Raw genomic sequence first — 18,309 nt, 5'->3', positions numbered from 1 at the left:
CCGAGGGGTAATGAAACCAGCAATAATGAGAAATAGGAATGTTAGAAAAAATGGAAGGTGCAAAAACCTTATGTTCCTAATAGTTTTTTAACAAATCTAAATAAATTCGTACTTGAGTCATGTGCTTTTTCAAATCCAAGGGGAAATTCACAACTATACACTACCCTAACAAAAGGCAGGGGATACCCCTCTGTTTGCGGGAATTGTGTGAAAATATAAAGATTTTTTTTCTTTATATTTGCATATAAAGACCTTAACAAGGTTTCACAATGAGTAACAGTTGGAGTGTCACATAGGAGGAATCTTTTCTTTGTACGTCTTATTGTTCGAGAATTAAACCTTATCGAAATTAAAGTCTACAATTGGCAACATGGTGAAGAAATAGAAATCCAGAAGTGATAGTGAAGCCGAAAGTAGAACTGATTATGCATAAAATGCTAATGGACAGTAATCCTCATCTCAATATCGGATCCAAGAGAGTTGGAACTCCGAGTAGCCACAGACAGCCCTGTAAGTCTTTCTTCGACTCTTAGAGAGCTGCAATGCATGAGCTTTCTGTCTAAAATCCTTTGATAAAAAATGCACCCATCGATTGGTATGGTGAATGTTACGCCAAATTCGAAAAATCAATGGAAATCGCTCCTGGGAGCGACGAGTCATACTTCCCGTGTGACTCGTATGTAATTTTTGTTATGGATGATGCTTAAGAATGCTTACTACTACCTAAGTATGTTGTTTCTTCTGTGATGTTGTGGCCTTGGGATGAAACGCAACAACTCCATGTTACAAACCAAGAATTGAGAACAATGTTTTGAAGACAATGGCATCGGAACCGTGTGACGGTCAGCTCACGATTCTAGCCTCAACTCAACTGAACATATTTGGAATTAATCGAAACTCAGAATAAAGGTAAAGCCAAGACACTACAGCTCGTAATTGGAGTTCGAATACTTTCAAGAAAGAGTGGAGCACAATACCACCAGTTTCCCACCAGCAATTAGCAGAAAGTCTTCGACGATGCACTGTAACAAAGTTGGGCCAACATTCCATTACTGTCTTCGAATAAACACATATTTTGTTCATACTTACAAAAATTCCATGACATTTGGTAAGATAGGGTGTCAATAAGACGGCTGGAAGTAGTGAAAGAGTCTCTTCCTTTCAACAACATTGCTTCATAGCCTCAGTAAATATTCTTGCGCTACTGCTATTCCTATTCACTTTTGTATTTGACAGTTGTCACCTTGAGGATCCGATGCTTTAAGCTTGATATGGAGTGGTAGAAAGAAGATCTTTTCTTGGAACCAAGGGATTGCATGTGCCAAGCTGCAACCCAATTCTGGCATACCACTTCTGCAGTGCTGATCTACTTCCCTGCTGTGTCACAGGATAGAAAGCAAAGGGACTTGGTATTACTACCTTTCAAACTCAGAAGGAACTCCAGTGGCCCTCGTGGGCAGAAATGCCGTCCTCCCCACACCTGGTGGAAAAGGCCTGAGGTAGAGTCCCGTAGATGACGTTCTATGGAGCTTTTTCACGACCTGGCCGAGTTAGTTGGTCTCAGGCGCCGGTAGCATGGTTTTTTCTCCCGGAAATTCGGTCCCCCCCCCCCCACAAACAGAAAATCTACCACAGAACACGCGCAATTTGCAGACAGTATACGGAGCAATATGGCCTTAGTCGCTGATGCGCCTAAAACCCTACAATTACAACTTCAATATCTGAAACTCTCCATAAACGTCTTATGTATACTGGTCATACTTGGCCTTCTCTAATATGTGCTTAACCTTTCTGTCTTCTGATTCTTTAATATAAACAGATCGCAGTTTATATTCCCATTGTGAAAGAACTCGGCTTTCAAACTTAATTTGAATCGTCTGTGAAAAGACGCCACTCTTCTGAATTGTAATAATTTATAAAGACCAATAAAATGAAAGCGGTAGCACCGGAACTCTGCAGAAGTGTGAAAACGTACCTACATGACATGTCTTTCTCTGTATGTGGAAGTCTTGAACCTGAGATCCAGTAGCTTCTTGTGTTTTTAACGAAATGGCAGGAGCTCTCCACTGGATTTATTTAGACTCAAGGAGAAATGTGGCTCTACAAACAGCTGTTTATACAAGGAGATGTAACTTTGAAGTGCTTTTTTTTTTATTTTGAAACTTGAACCAACTGCGTAATCAATGCGATAACGACTATAAGGGACATAAAAATTTAGAACACATTTTAAAATATTTACTAGCATTTCCTTAGTCGAAAATAAATGCGTCCGACTTCAATCGTGTTTCTTTTACAGACTTTTGCGAGAAACTCTGTAAGAGTCTTAATAAAACAGTCCGATCACAAAGTCACTTCCATCTGTTGATAAGATCTGCCCCATTTGATCTATGGGGAACCATCACAAATGGCTACAGAGCATGTGTTTATTCATAGAAGGTAGTTTCACTAGTGAGGAATGATGCTAGTCGTGCGTTATCAGTGAATGCCATTTCGAAAACTACAGATTATGATTGGGAATTCAGGCGACTTTGAGCATACGTGAGATACGTGACAGATTATGAAGTTTGCTTTTCGATTTTCTCTGTTTATTTTGAGGTAATGGATTGGGAAGTATACTTAAATCCGTGCGAGTTTCCATGTTTTGTCTCCGGATAAAACATTGGAAATTGATCCATTCACTGGTGTATCTTTTCATCGAAAAGATCCATGAGATCCACACAGAGATGAAAAAAAAAAAGAACTCTGCGAACACATCTCGCTTACCCAATTTACATAGTGTCTTCACCTTTAACAAACCAAAGCTACATCTCGATGAGAATGTTTTAACAACTGATGTTTCCTGTGAATGTGGAACATCAGTCTGGATAGATATGAATTATTTATGTTGTCGGTGGTGGTCCCTTCCTTTTGCTTTAATTTTTAACGTTAACTTCAGAGAGTTTATCCGTTGTTGTTTCAGTGCTCTTTGATGTGGAGTTCGTGCACTAGAAAATCCACAAACTTAATTTAACGCCTAAGTTTACTGACTGCATGTAGCTTCCGGGTTTTAACGGTTTTCTTTCTCTGCATCATCACCTCTAAACCTTGTTGCTATGGTGATGGTGTTGGGCTCTTTCCCCCTTAATGGAAGGCGGGTAAGTTCGTTAAGACTCTAAGCCAGCTGAAGTGAAAGTTTGCTTAAAAGAAATTAGCTAATTGAGCGAATATTTGAGGTCTACTGCGATGTTGTAGGTGTTCATATTCACTTAAAGTGGACCACATAAGTCAATTTAATCAGTACATGGTAGTATACCTCGAAAGAAAAAAAATACGAAATCAGTTGGTGTCGATTGAAGAAATTAAACTATTACCATCTGTCTATAATACTGTGCAACGTGGCTCTTTCTGATTATCTGACATGTCATCCAGTTATATATAAACATTCTTAAAGTGGATCATTTTCTGATGTGATTCTTGTTTGTCAAAAAGTCATATTTTGTGTTTCCTTAACATAAAATTTATTTATTGTATGAAGCAATACCTGCCAAAACTTTGCCAACACCGCTAGTTAATTTAGATAATTATAAACCATCTCCCCTGCTTGAGCAAATGCAGGGTGGGAGGACATTAAAAATATATAAAAGTAAGTAATAACAATAATAAATAGAAAATAAAAATACGCGTATATATAGGAGACAATTCAAGGTCCAGACTGAGGTGTTCAATTTCAGGTGAGGGGTCCAAGTCCAGTTCAAGGCCTGCCGAAGATACAACTGCCAGCACAAGGAGCTTGAGCTCTGTAGAATCACGAACTGCACAACGAGTTGGAATTCTTGTAGAATCATTACAAGGAACTGGAGCTCTCGAGCGTTCGAACCAGTGCTCGGAATTGGCCGTGACAATCACAGCAATGTTGACAGCACCATGAACTGCCAAGGGATATCAAAATAAAACGGATATCGATTGTGTGGATGCGGAAGTGGGAATGAATAGCCGCCCTGATTCAGGAATAGAATACAAAAATCTTGCCCACTCCCATCGAAACAAATCCAGTCATTCTATTCCGCCACACAGTACAATCCTGCTTGTGAGACCCTATAAGCTGTGCAAGCTAGCCTTGTTATTGATGCCACACACATCTTCCACATTCGCATTCGCAGCTAAGTTCTATAGCACCCAGATCTCACTTGTAGATCGCAAAAGCCTGATCTACCGCAGTGCCATACTCCACTGCGAGGGACTCCCAGTTTTCCCAAAGGCTATACCTACTCCTGCCAGAAGAGATGGAGACTTGAGCGTGATTCCTGAATCCAGCAATCCAAGTTCTTAGGATTCTAACCAAACAACCTAATGAACCACACACTATATTGCTGTATTCTGCACTACCAAAAAATTGTGCAAATTATTTCTCTGTAAACTGATATTAGTCCAACTAATTTAGTAGTAAGAAATTTTCTAACCGCTAATGTACAGACTGGGCCATATGCCTTAAGTATCTTTTATTTGTTCAAAATAAGAATGAAAAATATTGACAATAATTAGACAAACCCGTCATGGACCTTGCTATACACACAGATTATAGTCAATCTCAGTTAACTTTTGAAGCTCCTTCTGTAGAAAGTAGTTCTGTATTCCGCTGAGAATTGTAGAATATAATTTACATAAAAAAAAAGGACTGCACTAATGTCTGAATTTTGTATATATGTAATATACGAAGTTGTTTCGAAGAAAACTTGGTCGATTAAGTAATCTATATTTTATTTTAAAATGAAACTGTTACTAGAAAAGATCCTGATTGTACGATTGAGATAAACCTTCCATTCTTCCTAAAACAGTAAAAGTTAGGATGACGAAGGCAAGTGGTAGTGTTTTGCTGAAAGGATAAAACTTAGTCTACCGCTCAGATTATGTTGAGAAACATAATCTGAGCATTTCGTTAAGGAACATTTCGTAAAGGAAAAAGAAAATGGAGGACCTCTACTAAACGTCGAATCCGTTTATTAAAGAGCAGCACGGGCATTAGGAATTTCTTGAGGTGTTTCAAAGTATGCAGCTGCTGAACAACAGTCATCGATGCCAGGAAAAAGACCCAAACGGGTCTGCTTTTCCTGGAAAGGGGGGGACAGTAGACAGACAATGCCATGCTGACGTGGTGATATGCTTGCTAAATAGCAACTTCCTGAAAGTCTCAAGTCAGATAAGATGGACTTGAAGGATATATTATTGGATGGATAATATAAGGACCTGTTTCACTGATCCTACTGGATGTATGACTCTTCTTTCTTCCACAGCTTATATTATCATTCAGTTGCACATCTACCGTCTCTTCCAGGATATAAGTTGACATCCAAAGTACTAAGAAATTGTCTGAAAATATAAGGTCTACTTATCTGCCGGGTATAGAATCCTAACTTTGAATTAAAGGCACGTGCTTAGAGGAAGATATGAATTAATACCGATATATTTAGACTGTATTACATATATTTTTACGCAAACATACACCTTTGTCCACCTTCATTTGATGAAAACAGTTTTCACAAGAATTGGAAGTTGCTTTTGAGATTTACTTTACAAGATTGCCAACTTCTCTGACTAGGGTTAAGGTGATATCCTACCTTCTATCAGCACTATTTTTCATTAGTGATTAGTTTTTATAAGAAGGATAATGTTTGCCTCTTTGATGTAAGATGTTAATAGGTTTATCGTAAGTTGCTTGGGGTCACCATTGATTTAAATCTCCGGGAATTTCAGTTTAATATTGAGTTGCCTGTGTGTATCTCTTGCAGTATTCAGAATAAGGAATTATGTGACTATTGGTCACCCAAGTGGATTGCTGAACCAATTGAAATAACAGAGTATCTACCATTGATTTAATTGGACTAGGCAAGCTCTAGTGGTGTAGGCACTGCAATGCTCACGTAGAAAAATAGATACATAAATCTTCTCACTTCATTCACTTATCAAATATTTTTTAATGATTTTTTTATGCACAAAATCCTGTATTACATAAGACCAAAGTGTTGACAAAAGCAGGGAAATAAATGTTTCGCTAAATTAGTTTATGATTACATGGCACGTATGGTGTAAGTAAAATTACTTTTTATTTAATCTTTGATCGTTAATAGAGGGGCAATCCTTTATTAAAAGAAAACAAAGAATAGAATTTAAAAGAATGGAGACCAGAAGCGCAAAGATATCCAGCGTAAGCACAATCACCAAAGACTCAACTGGGTTAAAACTTTGATTAGAAATGCGGGTGATTCAGGAAGTGTAATATTAATTAGAGCAAGAGAAACAGCCTAATAGGAAATGCATATGAAAACAAAACAAAAAGTAAAAAAAAAAAAGAAGCGAGGGGTATTACTGTGCTCATAAATAATCATACGAAGCGTGTGCTATCTTCATACAAGAAGGCAATACGTAGATAATGGGTTTACCAACACACGCTAGTTTAATTACTGAGATCCTTGCGGTATGTGTTTCACACTTTCCTTTGAAACAGCGGCAACATCATTCATCTGCTGTCACACAGGGATTTCCATCTCCCTCCAGGTATTCAACGTTTCTCTTTATATGCTAATATGGCTTCGGTTTTAGCTGGCTACAGGAAATAAATTCATCCGATAGGTCCCTAGTTCCATGCATTGCCCTTACTTCGCGAAGATCAAAATCGTAGTTTTCCTGGTCACACATCCAATGGGCTATAGCAATAATTCTCTTACAGCGGTGTTTAATGGACACATCTGGGACTGATTGCGTCCATTGGACTGTTAGGCGCAAGAGAAAATTGGAAACAATGAATGCTAAACTCATTTCTGCAGGATAAAATAGTGTAGTGTATCGAGTCAGTAAAGAAGACTAGGCAAGAAATCTCTGCCATAAAACTAATCTGCACTCCAATTGAGTCTAAAAACGTTAAACTATCCCTACTAGTCACTTAAGTGTTTTTGGTTTGCAGCATATTTAAACCTATTTGAAAAAAAGGATCGGCTTGATGTAAGTTATCAAATTCATTGGGCAGAATGTGTATTGAATACTAGGCTAGCCTTTTTCAGTCCCGGCTGGTGGGGACTTTTTAGTGTCCATTTGAAAAAAAGGCTTAATGTTGTGTTTTCCTTTTTTGATATTCTAAAATGAAAAAGGCAAAGTATTTAAAATAGCTTTTCAACTTATAAGATCTTTTATCTTGCGTTCAGTGGAAGTGAAAAAAGAGGAAAATAAATAAATAAAACCTGAGAGAACTTTGAACAAAAATAGTAATGTTGGTGATAAACTGTAGGCAATATTTATATCTGTCTATATACTAGTAACTATTTCAAAGTCAAAGATGAGAAAGATAAAGCTATAACTCACTTCCTCGTTTCTGTCTCTTATAGGTGTTGGGATCCCAAAGAGAATTTCATTTCGTTCACCGGGCAGTACCACATGCACGAAGGAAGAGAAGCATTCCACATACTCGTCAGCTGAAGTCGGATCCATTGGTAAATATTTAATATTTTATTCGCTTTTTATTGCAATAAAAATGTGGAACGTTTTCCAATTTAACAATCTTTAATTCCATTAACACGCTTCTGATTATCTGCTAAGAAATTTGTGTCATTTATCAGATATAATTTTAACTATTAAAATTGGACACGTTTGGGACATGTTAACCTGTCTTAGAAGAGTCTAGTCGCCTTACAGTACAGCAGCTTCTCTTGAAAATAGAATCCCAAAACGGATCCGAAACGTCGACATCAGTTAAATTGGGACATTACAAATTTAAGTAATGCAAATATTCTACTAAATACTTTTAGCACCTCTGGGTTTCTTCAAGATGCATTTTGGATTCTACACAAGGCGAAAATCCAATTGCAAAAGGGGATTTAAAGTATATTTGCACCTCAACTCAACTTTCTTTATATAGAAATCAAATTTCAGAAAGATAAATTTTAATATCCTTAATATTTCCATTTGCTGATTCACAGATAACAGATCAGGACCATGATCTGTTATCTGTGAATCAGCAAATAACAGATCAGGACCATGTTCCAATAGCTGTAACATTGAATGTAATGTTTTTAAGACACAACACGTGTTCTTCTTGTCTCTAACTCTCCGTTTGTTTGCGAGAGACGTACTATTTCATTTCAGAGAATTGTGACATCTGACATTTTGCTAACTTTGCTTCTGTCGACTTTAATCCATTGTTATCCTTCTCTAATCTCCTAACACGGATGTCTCTGGCAGCGAGGATTCCGACTTAATGCTTCATCCTTCACTTGCTGACGTCAAAAGGGATACGCACGAGTGTTCTCACGAGAGAGTGTATCTTGTTGGTTTAGTTTGCCAATTAGCGGCACTCTATACACACAGAAGGTGTTGGGGGAAAGTGCTAACATCTCAATCAGCTGTTCACTGCATCTCTGCGCCAACGAAGAACAATATGTCACACGTTGTATAATCATCAGAGAATTAAAATAATGGCAGAAATAAAACAAACAATATAATATGTTGATTTAGAAAGGTTACAGTAGTAATAGCATTTTCTTGTTGGATTAAATTTTACAAAATTAAGTAGTTTGACATCTTTTAATAATAAACAGTCCATGCTGAACACGGCATTTATATTTTTTTCATTTAATCTACTTGTTGAAACTGAAGTCACTTATTCTATTATGGCCCATTTCCCTCAACATGAATCGTTGAGGAGGCTTCCATCCTGCAGTGGATTGATAATGGATGTAGTTTGCCCCTTTTTTTTACCTTCGCCACACCGGGTGATAAAGACCAGAGTTTGAATCCCATCAATGATGCGAGGAATTTTATGGGTCTTTTTCACAACGTGGCTGAGTTATTTGGTCTCGGGCAAGGGCAGCTTGGTTTTTTCTCCTGGAAACTCTGGCTTTTCGTCCAACAAACAGCAAATCGACCACAGAACACACGTAATTTACAGACATAATATATATGGCGCAATATTGCCCAAGTTGCTGATGCGCTTAAAATCCTACAGCATCTAGCAGCTAGAATGGAACTTACCTTTCCATTTATCAAATTCCAAAATCATATTCTTAATCACAGTTACAAAAAGCTCACTCCAAAAGTAATACCACACAATATTTTTACAAAGTTATATTTATTCTACAACCTTTTTGTTTGTAAATTGTATAGACATATTACCTGGGAACATCGTCCTCCGTGACAGGATAGTGGTCCCCCTTTTGTCACATGTGTGGAATGGTCTGGGTTCGATTCCATCGACAACTAGAAGAATTTCTAAATCCATCAACGTGAAAATCGGCACTTGAAGTTACTCTTTGGAACCATTAACGTAATAATTATTATTATTACCTGGCAACATCGTCCATTTTTCTGCATAATTACTGCCACTCGAAACTGCGTTGTTGATATCTTGAAAAAGAGCCTAATATGTATTAGTGGTAAAACTTTTTTGCCCTACATCTTTAAGTTACTGCTTTGCAACCTTCAACTATCAGTTGGAGTGACAAAAAATTCCTGAAATTGGATAACTGCAAGTTCGTTCGAAAAGAATTCAGAAATTCCTCCAGTGGTCTACGGGAATAGGATTCACATCACTAAAACGGAGGCTTTGTACTTTAATTTTTTTATATACGGGGGGAGGGTGAAGCCTTCATGGCCGAATATGAAAGGGTAGTCGTATAGTGTTAATTTCTGTGCTTCATGTATAGCACTTCAAATAGTGACCCCACCAAATTTCATTTCTAACTCCAAAGTCAATTCATGAGGTTATGGATCATTGGGGGACGATGTCCCTTCCTATTCCATGGTTAAGACGTGGGTAGCAGAATTTAAACGAGGGAGGAAGAGCCTGGAAGATTACCTGAAACATCAATCACTCCAAAAGTTGACAGTGTGGATGATATGGTGATGAGTGATTTGACCAGTGACAGTTCGGTACATTGCCAGCATCTCATCTGAACGTGTGTATCGCACGATAACAAGTTCTCCCTATGAAATAGGTATCAGCACGATGGGTCCCAAAGTTGTTGACAGCAGATCAAAAACGCACAAGAGCTGTCAAGTAAATTGAACATTTGCATCGTTTTCAAGCAGATCCAGTAAAATTCCTTGCAAGTTTTATGACCCTGGATGAGACGTGGGTCTACCAGAAACAAAGTCGCAGTTCAAACAGTGGAAGCATATTTCTTCTCTTCCTCCAAAGAAAGCAAAGTCGATTCCCTTTGCTGGCAAGGTGGAAGCACCGGTTTTTTGGCATGTTGATGGAGTAAGTGGATTATCTACAGAAAGGCAAGACAGTCACGGGGACATATTACACAGACCTTTTGAGACGTTTGCGTTAAGACAACAAAGACAAACGCCTAGGAAAACTCAGCAAACGAGTCTTATTTACCAGTACAACGCACCTGTCTGTCATTGCCATGACTGCACTGCTTGAATGCAACATTGAAATCTTGAACCATTCCCTATACGCATTCCTGGAAGCTCAAGATAAAACTTTATTTGCTGTATCGGTGGCAAAAGTGTATTGACTCCAAAGGGGACTATGTTGGAAAGTAGCATACTCTCAAATAAACCTTTTAACTCAGTCCACGAAATTTTCAAACGCTTCTCGTATAACAATTTAGCAATTGTTAAACAGTACAGGCATACAAAGTTTAATCGAAGGCCAGATTGTTTTTGAAACTTGATAAGCGTAAATGAGGTTGGTCAAGTACATAAAGACTACATCCTTTTAAGAATGGCAGTGCAAAATCATTACACTCTACAGTCTCCTGGAATGCAACACGAAGATGCAAGAGATTAAGAAATGCAGAGGGCATAAGAAATTGGAAGAAATGGACGTACATTAATTAGATAAAGATCCAAAGGCACATGAGAGAGAGAGAGAGAGAGAGAGAGAGAGAGAGAATTATCTCAACCACCCGTTTCAGCGCATTTGACATCGAATAAATCGGAAACTTGATTTGCATATAAAGGAGGATGTTTAATTTGCTGGTTTGAATCAATTGATTAAGTTAATCCACATTTATTGAGTCGGTAAGAATTCATAGCTCAGTTCACTGATCATATAACAATTGTTGAACTCCGTAAAACGCAGTCGGAGAAGTGAGGAAAATTATTACGCTTCAAGCGTCTCTATTACGAACAGCGACTCGTAGTGCTATTTCTAAGTAGTCGGTGGAGGCGAAGGTTTAAAATGTTATCAGATTATTATCTTCCAGCGTTGGGACTACAGATGATGGAGGAGATCTCGGCTTACAGTGGTCGCTTGGTATCAGTTACTGCTGTTTATTGGAGAGAAGAAGATTACTTCTCCACTAGTCCAGTGGTGGAGCAAAAGGATGAAGAAATGCGTATAAGAATTTTATGATAGTGTTGAAGCACAGAAGACTTGGAGAACATAATGCAATACACGCCTTCGCGGTATATCGATCGGTAACCTAACAGTGGGAATGATATCGGTGTCATCTGGGAGGGGATTTTGAGCCACCAGTGTGTGGTTCTGTTGAGAGTAAACATAAGAACATTTAAAAATATGGGAAGTGTATAAAATAAAAATCAGGAAAACCGCAGTAAATTAAGTTTAAAATAGAAATAATTTATGGTAAATGAAATAGGGGCTTACTCAGGGTTATGCAATATGTAATATAAATAGGATTTCCGAGATTCTGAAAGACAAACCTTACTTGCCTGAGACAGATTAACTCAGCCAATGGGTGAAAAAGTCCATAAATGTTCGAACCCTCATTGATAGGGTTCGAACCCAGGTCTTCCACCCGGTGTGGGGAGGATCAGGTTTATGACCACTGTGCTACTCGTGAGGAATTCGAATGTAGGAGAAATAAAATATTTCATCTATCTATGATTGGTGATCATTGGAACGAATATATAGTTTTATGATTACAATTGGCATTCATTGGACATTGTACGAAACCTGTCCGATATAGAACGGAAGATATATTAAGATTTGTTTTAAATATGGAGCAATCACTTATGGCACTCGACGTGGTGTTAATGTTGCTTTTGCAGTGAAGATGAAATAATGCATCAAAACACCACTATAAAGATGGCGGAAAGAATAGGTAAAAATGTGTAGGACAAGGGCGTGCTCTCACCTGAAATATTTGTAGTAACGTATCGCAAACTCTTACGAAGAGTTGAGACAATCCACCATATGTCATTTAAGTGTCCAGTGAGACTGAATTCATTATGACCACGTTGAGGAACTGGTTGGTTCCACAAGTGAAAGTAAAATTCTCTTTGGCCAATTATGATTGGGTGGGCCCATTATGCCATTGAATCCATGATATATGTTTTATGTACAACTTTAACATCGCCAATCAAGTTGAAGCGAGTTTATCGCTGGTCTTTCAACTGAACTCTGTGCAATCAAGAGTTCTTCCGAAGTCGGGTACAGTGTGACCTTAGCCTTACTTAGGAATCCGTTGTCTCTTCGCTCTATGATTCCTATGAAAGTTTATCAAAGCACATATCTCAAAAAAACTTTACAGCAGTGGTTCTCAAACTTTTTCGACCATCCCCTTTGGTTCCATAAACTCATCCCATCACTCCTCCAGCGCACCTCTGCCGTCTCTTTGCCTCTTAGCGCCCCCTAGATAATCCCACCACCCCCAAGAGGGGCTGTATAGTCCACTTCTGTGAACTTAACAGCATAATCAGTGAACCAAAAGTGTAAAATAAGCATTTGGGTTTGTTCATGCAAATATCCTGGACACACATGAAAAGTATGGTGAATGTTTCTATCAGTAATATCTACAATAAGAATGTTGCTTGCTGACTACTGTCCATTACTTGTATGCTTTATTTATCTGAAGAATAACAGAAACATTGCAGTCCTTCCTTTACAATGTGAGCTCCCCTAATAACTACATTCCGAACAGGCGAAATTTAAAATCCAAAAACAACTGCCATCCGAATATAAAAGAGTAAAGTAAATAGCACAAAATCCATGTCTGACGTCTGAATAGCATTGCGCATAACCCTGAAAGTTATTGCATTCGTTCAATCCAATATATATCTTGCAGAATACTATGAGGAGTAAGTTTCTTGAAGAAACTGAATAGCAACGATGGAGGAACTGAGCATTCGTAAATACAAAACAATAAACGAGGACTTAAGGGATAAGGTTGCAATCAATATGACAATCGCACTTCTGAAAGGTCATCTCTCTGTGCGCATGTCACACGTGCCAGTGGAATATCTATCTTAACCGTAGTGCAAGCTTCAAGATATTTTTCTCTCAATAGGAATGCGGAAGGGAGATTGGTATTTGGAAGAATTACTTAAATCCTGAACATCGGGGTGGAGGAGAGGGGGTTGCGCACCTGTTATGGAAGTGGCAGCGATGGGTTTGCGGCAACGTTGAATTGACCTGTATCACGAGGGAATTTACGAACCGGCGGAGGAAGTTAAAAAGCGTCCTTCTAATACGTAGAGTTTATGGACGCTGAGAGAGGAAATATTTTATCGGAAGATTTCCTTCTGGGCGCTTTCCCTTTGAATACCTCCCTTCGAATTAGATTACCGAAAAGGCCCACTCAATCATTTTTAAAGTGTGGTTGGATATTAAAATACCCAGAAGGTACAAAAAATAAGAATTTCGGGGTGGTAAATTTCCTTTTGCGTAGAGAAATGGATCACAGGTAAAAAAAAACACTGCGATCCGTTATTTTAATGGTAAAGGAAAAACCTTTTCACGATGTAAGAAGCTAATCTCAAATTGCTTTGAATTCACTTAAGAAATGAAGGGACAAAATGCACAACAATGCTCTTAGAAAATCCTTTTTTTATTTTTTTTAAATAACAAAGTAATAGAAATACATTGATCCAGAACATCATATCTACTTACCTAATTGCGTGTTAGGCCACCTTTCGCGGTGATAATCGCTTGCACCCTGGAGTGGCATCGATTCCATGTCACCGCAGAATGGTCCTCAGTAACCTGGATCAGCTGGACAGGAGGAAGTCCAGGACTTCAACAACGGGGCGAAGCATCGGCGAGAACTGGTGAATGTTGCCTTCCAATGCATCCAACAAATATTCGATGAGATTTATGTCAGGGGAACATTGGCAGCCAGGTGAGTAATGAAATGCTGGATATGATCCTCGAACCATTCTTGTGCAATGTCGGCATTGTGACACAGGGCCTTCTCTTGGTGTAAGAGTCCAATGCATTTGAATACACGGTCAAATCCTCACCGCCAGATCCTACTCCGAGGTATTTATTATTACATTAGGCCACTTGAATATTTAAATTCATATGCCATGCTGTGTGTCTTGTGTCTGTTAATTGCGTGTGTTCTATGGTCGATTTGTCTGTTTTTCTGGACGAAAAACTCCAGTTTCTTGGGGGAAAACCTTGCTATCTATGACTGAGATCGACTAACTCAGACATGGAGTGAAAAAAGCCCTTTAAAGTTCCTCGCGTCATCGACGGGACTCGAACTCGGGTGTTTTCCACCCGATGTGGGTAGGACGGCGTTTCTACCAATTGCGCTACCCACGAGGGCCGCACGCGTGTCACTCTGGAAGTATTAATTTTCCCCAAATTCCAGGGATGTTCGCATCCTTTTAATGATTACTGTGGATATCCCTTGTAATTTTCCTTAGATCAACAATATTCTTAGAGTTGTTTGCGAAATAATTCTATTTTCATAAAGAAAAGATGCTTTTATCGTATAAAGTCCTCCATGTGGCTGGCAATCGCTGTCGTGTCTAGCCAGAGGGCGCTTCGAATGTCATTTTCAGAAAACTAATTAGGACTTCAGGTTTCATTTAAACTAGATGTCACGCTTTCCTTTATGAAGTTCTGTACACGTTCATTCAGTAAAAAAGTCTTTTAAATGACGGGCTAGACGTGTAAACAGATTAGTTCTCGACATAAACAGAAAGAAATTCAACGATCAATATACGAGTACATAAAAAAAGTAAGTTGGTAGCACTTAGCAGATTACAGACTTTGATGGATGCTTCTAATACAACTGATCTTGAAAATGTACAAGAAGAAAAATGAAAGACTGCAAGAGTGGTACACGTGTGAGTGGAGTACCTTTTTTGAGAATAATGAAAAAGAATGTATTGAGAGGTTGATGCAGCATGTTTGTTTTGCTTTCGTGCTTTAAAATTACTTAGAAAATAATATGGGTTCCAGACATCACGATCAATAGAATGGCCACAGAGTTAGTATAATGAAACATATATCATAATCAGGCGCTTTTCGCAGCAAATTGGGCCAATTTATGCTGCATTCAATACGCAGTCTGCGTTCCAATTTTGTAAAGCATACTATAAATAGATGCCTTTCGCATGTAGCCGTGCACTCTCTATGGACCAGAAGCGGTTCTGATTATAGTCGTTCGCAATTTTAATGACAGTTACTGGAGTTACTGGTAAGATCCTATCTGAATTGAAGGCTGGCTAAAAGATAGGAGACAGAATTGTCATAAATGATCAGTCTGCAAAGTTGGGCCAGCGTAGCAAGTGTTATCCCTCAGGAATCGATGTTGGGTCTCCTCCTATTTCTAATTTTTTCCTAAATATATTATTCGTAATTTATCTCAGGCGTGGTTAGTAAGGTCTTCTCGCCTTTCCCTCCCGGAAAACTCTGGTTTTTCTTCCAGCAGAACAGGTAAATTAGCTACAGAACGCACAATTTCTGGACACATGGACAGATCAGTTGGCTTTTGGGTAGCCCTAATACAACATGTTTTTTTTTTTTTAGTATTGGTAGCGATAATTGTTTTTATAGTTTCCGAAAAGAAGACATCAACAGAACTTTTAATATTTCCTGGCATCTGAACCATCTGAAGTCGATTTGATTTTGATTTGGTAGTTGTTGGCGCATCGGCTTCTGTGGCCATATTGCACCTCCCAAGGTTTTTGCAGTACTTTGATCCAAGCCCGAGGCGGGAATCGAACCCGCGACCTTTGGGTTGCCGGGCAGGTACTTTACCCACTCGGCTAAAGTCGAACTTCAGATGGTTGCCTGAATCTGAAGTAAGCAGAGAAAGGTTGTAGTAGTTTGGTATTGATTTAAAAGAAGCTCGCTACCGATGAAATCAATAAAATTTGCTCTTAGCAACATTAGAGATATTCCTTTGCGTAATGTCAAGATATTGCTGCAGAGCAGTGCTATTTTGAGTAGTAGTAATGGTCATATAAATCTTTAACCTTATTGGCAAATAATTGATATTCAACTTATTATTCAGAAAACAGTGAGCTGATTCCATTTGCATAGCATGTAAAATTGGGACGGACAGAGCTCCTTAAAGTGCAAATGAAGCCTGACGGTTAAAGAGAAATCGAGCTATAAGAACGATCCATTAATAAAATATTCCATAAGACTATAGTTTGTCAGCCCTTGATCTACAGTGCTCGACAAATTAACAGAAGACATAGAAAACGTGGTGTAGCTTGTGATGAAGCGGGAAAAAATGACAAGGCAGCAAGAAGCTTCGGACAGTTTTAAAAGACATGTATAGGGGTTGTAGAAGAATTACCAAAAAAAATCACATTATAGAAGCCGATGCAAGACGTTCGAAAATATGGTCACATGACATCAGTACGGCGTATGATTCTCTCCAAAGGCTAAACAGGGCTGACAGCGGTGAACCATGCTCGATATATGGGTATCCATAAGATTCTGTGGCAACAAATCCCATTCTTCCACCAGTGCAGACCTTAGCTCACCAAATAACTGAGGAGTTGGCTGTCGGCATGAAACTACGCCCGAGGGCGTCGTACACGTTCGATCGGATTTAAGTCTGGTGATCATGCTGGCCGCATCAGTTATTGGATATATTTAATTTCAAGATATTCCTCTACCACTTGAGCTCTATGTGCAGCGGCGTGGTCGTGCATGAAAACAAAATCTGGGCCAACCGCACCGCTAAAAAGTCGAATGTAGGATTCGAGGATCTGTTCTCGGTACCTCTTCACAGTTACGGTACCCCTATCAAAAACATGGAGAGACGCGACCCTTGATCATTATTCCGCCCAACACGAAAACACCGCCTCCACCGTAAGTGTCCCTTTTTCTGATGTTGGAGGGATGGTACCGCATTCCTCTTTGTCTCCAGATGAAATAACGTCTAGAATCTGCTTGTAGGATAAAACGAGACTCGTCAGAAAACAGAACTGTACCCCATCAATCAGGGCTCCAACTAACATGTTCATGGCACTATTTTCGACGAACTCTGCGGTGGTTTGGGTTTAATGGGATTTATTTATTTTTGTACTTTGTTGCGGCCTCCAGGGTTCGCCTATACGCCAAAGGGTTAATGGGCTACAAACCACTCGCTTCCTTGCGTAGAATCCACATGAATTGAACCTTGTTGACACAGACCACTCGGAAATACTTTCGCCTGTGGCCGCAGCAACCTCAAGAGAAAGTTCATGATAGGACATGATAGGGATCCGTCTTGTTGTTAGAGACAGATAGCGGTCTATTCTGGTTGACGTAGCCCTCGGGCTACCTTGGCCAGCTCTCTTTGTAATGGTTCCTGTCTCCTGAAACTGCTTTCAAAGTGCCGAGACGACACTGCCGAGGTGACACATTTAAGCCAGCGTGCCACCTCCACCCGCGTGGAGGTGGCACGTTTTGATATGCATGAATAATTTACATAAATTGCGGTTCTGTAAGGTGGTAGATCGATTTCTATTGAATACTCGGAATTTGCATGTCAGGATGCCTATTATATCAAATAATCGTCTCGGGTGAAACTGTTCACAAGAAAATATTCATGGAAAACATTTTCTTCTGTTACTTTTTTCGAGCAGTGTAGATGTGATTTGATAAAACCATGAAACCCTCGCAGGACGCCATCTGATTTCACTCTGTTGTGAAAAAAGCCTGTAAACTCCTGCATCCGTTGAAAGGTAGTCGAACCTGGTGTAGAAGGTCTCTAATTGTAACCACTGTGCAACTTCCTGCGAGGACGAGTTTAGTAGTAAAGATGGCCAGTTCTGGAGACGTGTATCTTTTGGGATGAAATCAGTATGGTTCAGTAAAATCTCCTTTTTCTTAAAAATAAGAGAACCACTTGTGTACATGTTTGAAATTGAGTGGATATTCCTCCTGGGAGAGACAGAAGTTGTAGAGCTGTGTGCTCTACTGATGCGAGTATAGAAATAGTTTTTGAATAGAACTACTGACTCTTCTGTCAGAAGCGTGGTCTTTCAACTGATGGTCAACGTAAACAACTCCAACTGTCATTTCTGAGTTCAATAGAAATGGGGTGATTCAGTGGAAACTGCAGAATAAACTTTAGAAAATTGACCCGCAAAAAGGTTCGCTTTTCCAGATGGAGTATTAACTGGAGTTTTACA

The 18,309-nt window shown here is 39.1% G+C and overlaps 1 protein-coding gene across 1 annotated transcript in view; it reads left to right on the top strand.

Moving 5' to 3' along the window:
- Positions 1 to 18,309, top strand: part of amon (prohormone processing protease amontillado) — a 122,868-nt gene that overhangs the window by 50,831 nt on the left and 53,728 nt on the right. The window contains exon 2 of the mRNA XM_090386527.1: positions 7,356 to 7,460. Coding sequence (XP_090242653.1) covers positions 7,356 to 7,460 — 105 coding nt within the window. The remainder of the gene's footprint in view (positions 1 to 7,355; positions 7,461 to 18,309) is intronic.

The sequence above is a fragment of the Mastigoproctus giganteus genome, chromosome 12, assembly GCF_048544385.1.
Source record: "Mastigoproctus giganteus isolate SK-2022 chromosome 12, ASM4854438v1, whole genome shotgun sequence".
NCBI lineage: Eukaryota > Metazoa > Arthropoda > Arachnida > Uropygi > Thelyphonidae > Mastigoproctus > Mastigoproctus giganteus.
The sequence above is the reverse complement of the archived record's forward strand: the minus strand, read 5'-3'. Positions and strand labels throughout refer to the sequence as shown.